Source organism: Alligator sinensis, unplaced genomic scaffold (assembly GCF_000455745.1).
Source record: "Alligator sinensis unplaced genomic scaffold, ASM45574v1 scaffold404_1, whole genome shotgun sequence".
NCBI classification, from domain to species: Eukaryota; Metazoa; Chordata; order Crocodylia; family Alligatoridae; genus Alligator; species Alligator sinensis.
The window spans coordinates 6,721,921-6,726,636 of NW_005841839.1; the positions used below are offsets into that span (position 1 = coordinate 6,721,921).

General features: G+C 52.8%; 1 protein-coding gene across 1 annotated transcript in view; it reads left to right on the top strand.

The window, feature by feature from the left end:
* CCNF (cyclin F) overlaps positions 1-4,716 on the top strand; it is a 16,845-nt gene that overhangs the window by 2,602 nt on the left and 9,527 nt on the right. The window contains exons 3-6 of the mRNA XM_025204433.1: positions 916-1,109; positions 1,675-1,728; positions 3,138-3,242; positions 4,352-4,429. Coding sequence (XP_025060218.1) covers positions 916-1,109; positions 1,675-1,728; positions 3,138-3,242; positions 4,352-4,429 — 431 coding nt within the window. The remainder of the gene's footprint in view (positions 1-915; positions 1,110-1,674; positions 1,729-3,137; positions 3,243-4,351; positions 4,430-4,716) is intronic.

Below are 4,716 nucleotides of genomic sequence, written 5' to 3' on the forward strand. Positions count from 1 at the left end.
TGCAGCCTTTCCCCGCAGCTCTTCCAGCTGTGCCTGCCTCTGCCCCAGCGAGGGGAACTGCGGGGGCTCTGCCCTGTTGCTGCCTGCCAAGTCAGTGGGTGGGGCGCAATGGAGGCATGGCTCTCTTTGGGCAGCAGAAGGGCAGAGCCTCTGCTGCCAGCACTGCTGTGCCCGCATCAGCGCTGGGAGAGGGGGCTTTGCCCTGCTGCCTGAAAAAGCAGCTGGCATGGGGGACGCAGGATGCAGGCGCAGCAGCGATGGGAGTGGGGGCTATGCCCTGCTGCTGCTTGCCCCTTCCGCCTGGAGCAAGCCGCACCTGCATCCTGTGAGCCACCCTCGCTGCCCCGGCTGGACAAATGGCAGCAGGGCAGAGCCCCTGCTCCCAGCACTGCTGCACCCACATCCCACTCCCCGAGTAACGCACCCCTCCACACCGGCTAGGCAACTTGTCCCAGCCCCAATCCCTCCCTTCCCCACACCCCTTCCCTCCACCCTCCCCCAGCCCCAACAGACTTACCAGCTAGAAGCAGCCGTCACCTGCCTGTTTAGTCTATTGCCGAATCTCCAAAGTGGCTGAATCTTTTCAGAAGCTTTTCTGAATTGATTCGGATGCTTCAAATCGATTCAGAGCTTTTACTTGGTTTCCCAATTCGATTTGGATATGGAGATTCGGCCCAATTCGGGGCCCAAACCTCCAAATCGAATTGGGAGACCAAGTAAAAGCTCTGAATCGATTTGAAGCATCCGAATCTCCTCCGAATCGAATCCGTTACTGAAGCTTTGCACAGCCTTAATGTAGAGGTACCTTTCAGTCTTGCTCCTGCCCCATCCTGTTAGTGTCTCTAAAAATTATCCTGTGGTGATTTTAAACCGTCTTTCCTTTTTAAATTTTATATGGTCTTTCCCTTGTTCCAGTGTCCATCTCTGATGAGGGTCGTGCAGAAGTGAATGGGTTAAAGGCATCTCATTTCTTCAGTTTGGCAGAACGTCTGAATGTCTGTGCAGCCCCATTTATCTGGCTTTTTATTCGCCCGCCCTGGTCCGTGAGTGGGAGCTGCTGCAAAGCTGTGGTCTATGAGAGTCTTAAAGCAGAGTGCCAGTTTCAAAAAGTAAGTGGTACTTTTTTCTGTTGATGGTTTTCAAGCAGCTTAGCATGGACAGCCACTGCTTTGCCAGGATCTTCAATTTCTTCAAGTAGCTTTTATGCCTTCACTTGTTAATGGCTCTAAACACAGTTGTAGATAGAATTAAACTGCATGTTGGATGGGCACTGTCAGATGAATGCCAAAGTATGGCTTGGCCAGATTCAGTAGCATAATTAAAGCAGGGCAACCTGGGCAGCAGCACTGGACATTGACTTAGGAGTGGGGCAGGGGGTGGAAGAACAGCAGTTGCTGCCACACCCTCACAGTTGTATTGCCAGCAGTGCAGTGGCAGCTGCAAGTTGCCACTGCCTCAGAGTGACACAGCTGCCCTGGCACATTGCACTCTTGTTATGCCTTTGGCCAGATTCAGTTCCATCTCCTGAAGTAACAAAATAATGAGGGAAGGAATGGTCAGTTGTCAAAAGACCAACAGCAAAATGCAAGTTCTAGCCTGGGGATGTCTGAAAAAAGTTGTTCTTTTTTGTTCTTTTTACTAATACATGGCTGCTTAAACCCTATCTCTCTTCAGGCTCAGAAAGGATCTATTCTTCATTGCTTAGCTAAGGTTTTAAGTCTCTTTGAGGTGAGTGATATTTGTTGCCTGCTGACAAGATTTAGTAATTACGAAAGTATAATTTTACAATGCAGACTTCTTCTATGTCTCTTTAAAATGCTTGGTGTGTTTTGTTGTTACCTTTATGCATGATCAGTCCAATTGTTACTTCTTCCAAGGTGTGTTGTTGTTTTTTGGTTTTATTTTTTTTTAAGGCTGAGGAGCTTAAATACCTTTTCTTACCCTCTGTTTAAGGGATGCTGTCAACTCTAGACGTTGTCAGTTGAAAAAAATTAAGTAGTTTTAAGTAGAGGTGCACTGATACATCGGTCTGATATCAGACTGGTACCGATATGAGGAAAATTGTCTATATCGGATATGGGGCCAATAATTTGACTGATAAATGCCCGTGCTATGCGCGGCCACAGCACAGCACAGAGCAGAGCCAGCAGCATGGAGAGCTACCTCCGGCTGGTAAGTCGGAAGGGGAGGGGAGAGGGAAGGGGCGTCGGGGGGGAAATAAATGCCCCGGCAGTGAGGGAGGGGGCAGGGGCAGGCACTGCCCAGCTGGGGCGGGGGGGGTCATGAGATGGAGCCACAGCTTGTGGGGAGGGTGGCTTTTGCTGCTGGTTGCACCCCACTGCTTGCACTGCTGCCACCCAAGCACCAGGAAAAGCTGGGGTTGTGGCAGGCAGCAGCACAGGGCTGGCAAAGGAGCTGCAGTGAAATTTGGAGGGGCTGCAGCCTGCTCCCAGTGCTGCCAGAGCCTGCTCCAAGTCTAGCCCCTGGGGAAAAAATCTGCACAGCACTGGCTCTGGCTCCACCCTGCAGCTGCAGCCCACCCCACACTGCACAGGTCCAGGGGCACATGTCCTCCGCCCTCCTGGGTTGCACACCCCCCCCCCCAAACTACGCTCTGTCCTGCATGTGTGTCGTCCCCCTGCCCTCGCCCTAGCTGGGCAGCACCTGCCCCCTCCCTCACTGTGGGGGGTGCTGATCTGCCTCCTCCCTCCCCTTCCACCACAAGGGACTTACCAGCTGATGGCAGCTGTATTGGATCCATATCAGCCTCCTTAAATATCAGTTATCAGTATCAGCCTCCAGAATCTCTATTGGTGCACCCCTAGTTTTAAGTACTAGACCCATAGCGCTCACTCTGAGTGGATGCTCATTTTGAGAGCTGTCATTACTGGTACCAAAGCAAAGGGCATGCTGCCCACTTAGGTCTCAATTGTTTGAACTCCCAGAGGAAGGTTGCAAAGCAACCCCCCAGTCTGAGTCTCCTAACGGCAGTGCCTACAGTAGTGCTGGAAACAGCCCTGAAAATCTGTAGATTGCTTTCAATCAATAGATTCTGTGCTGTAGTTTTTAATCTTTGGAAATTCTGCCACACTTAGCTGTGTATGCAGAATAAATGACATGTTATCCTCTGTTCTTAGGATGAAGAAAAAAGAGAGGAAGCCCTTGAAATGTTTGAAGAATCTTCAAAGCAGGGTTGTCTAAACAGCTCCTACCTCCTCTGGGAAAGTAACAGAAAGGCTGCTGTGAGTAAATGCTTCCTAAAATAATATTAATTTGTATTACAGCAGTACCACAGGCCCTAACCAGGACTGGGGCTGTTAGGTGCTAAATACAAACAGAGTAAGACAGTTCCTTCCTTTAAGACAGGGATGGGCAATTATTTGGGCCTGAGGGCCACATGGCCTGTTTTGGGGAGTTGGGTCAGCACCCTTCCTGCCCCGCTGTGCGTAACAACTCGCCAAAACTCCCTATGTGGGATGGGGCCCCAGGTAGCGGTGTACAGGAGTGAGACAGGTAGGCAGGGCTGGTATCACAGGGCAAAGGCATGGAGCGGTGGCAGTGCAGGGCCAGGGCTTGGTCAGAACCATGCTCCGCTGCCTGCGCACCCCTGTGACAGACACAGATTCCACAGGCAGGGGGATCTTGGCTCTGCCCCCAGCCCTGCAATGTCACCACCCCACAATCCCAGCACCAGATGCAGCTCCCCACCCTCTCATGTAGCTTGCCCACATGGCTCCCTAGAGCTGTGGCCAGGGTCAGGATCTGGGAGTGGTGACAGCATGGGGCTGGGGTAGAGCTTGAAGCTGCTGTGGGTTCTCACTGGGGGGCTGCAGCAACCATGAGGGGGAGAAGAGGGCTGTGAGCCCTGTGGAAGAAGCCAAGAGGCAGGGGCATGGAATAGCCACGTGTGACCACCAAGCTTGCTGGATGGGGGGAACTAAGGCTCCCTCCCCTTGCCCGTCCCTTCCCCCAGCCTGCGGCATGCAGCCCACAGGCAGGGGAGGGAGGAGGGTGGACCTGGCAGCGACTCCACACCCCACCATGCACTTAGAAGCAGCGGCCAGGACTGGGCCAGGGAAGGCAGGAAGCACTGGGGCACCCCTATCCCGTGCCAGCCTGCAGCTTGTGTGGTGGATGCCTGTGTGGTGGTGGCAGCCCCCAGCTCTGCTGGCTCCATATGAGGGGTAGCAGAATGGAGCAGCACGGGGGCAGCAGCAGGAACTCCAGTGAGGGCACTGTGTCTGGGGCCAGGTGCAGGTCTTCCTACCTGGTCATGTGCCCTTCGCATGTGGGTCCTGGGCAGTCTCCTTGGACAAAACTTTCTTAATGCTGTTTGTGTGCTTCTCTGTAGATGTCAGATCCTGGCAGATACCTCCAGAGTCTCAGGAAATTAAGGGACTATGCAGCAAAGGGTTGCTGGGAAGCACAGGTAAACCCCTTCTTGGATTATGTATGTTGTGATAAAACTAGAGGTCCACCGATATATCAGTTGCATATTGGGTCAGCACCAATAACAGGAAAATTAACATTATTGGCAATCACTTTTTTTGGCCAATGTCACTGATAAATGCCACGTGCATGTACGCAGCTGCAAGTGGATGGGCAGCTTAAAGAGTAGCACCCTGCCAAGTAAGTCTGTGGGATGGGGGGAAGGAGTGTCGAGGGGGGGGGGAGCCTCCACAGTGCGGGAGGGAGTGGCATAGGGGCAGGGGGTTC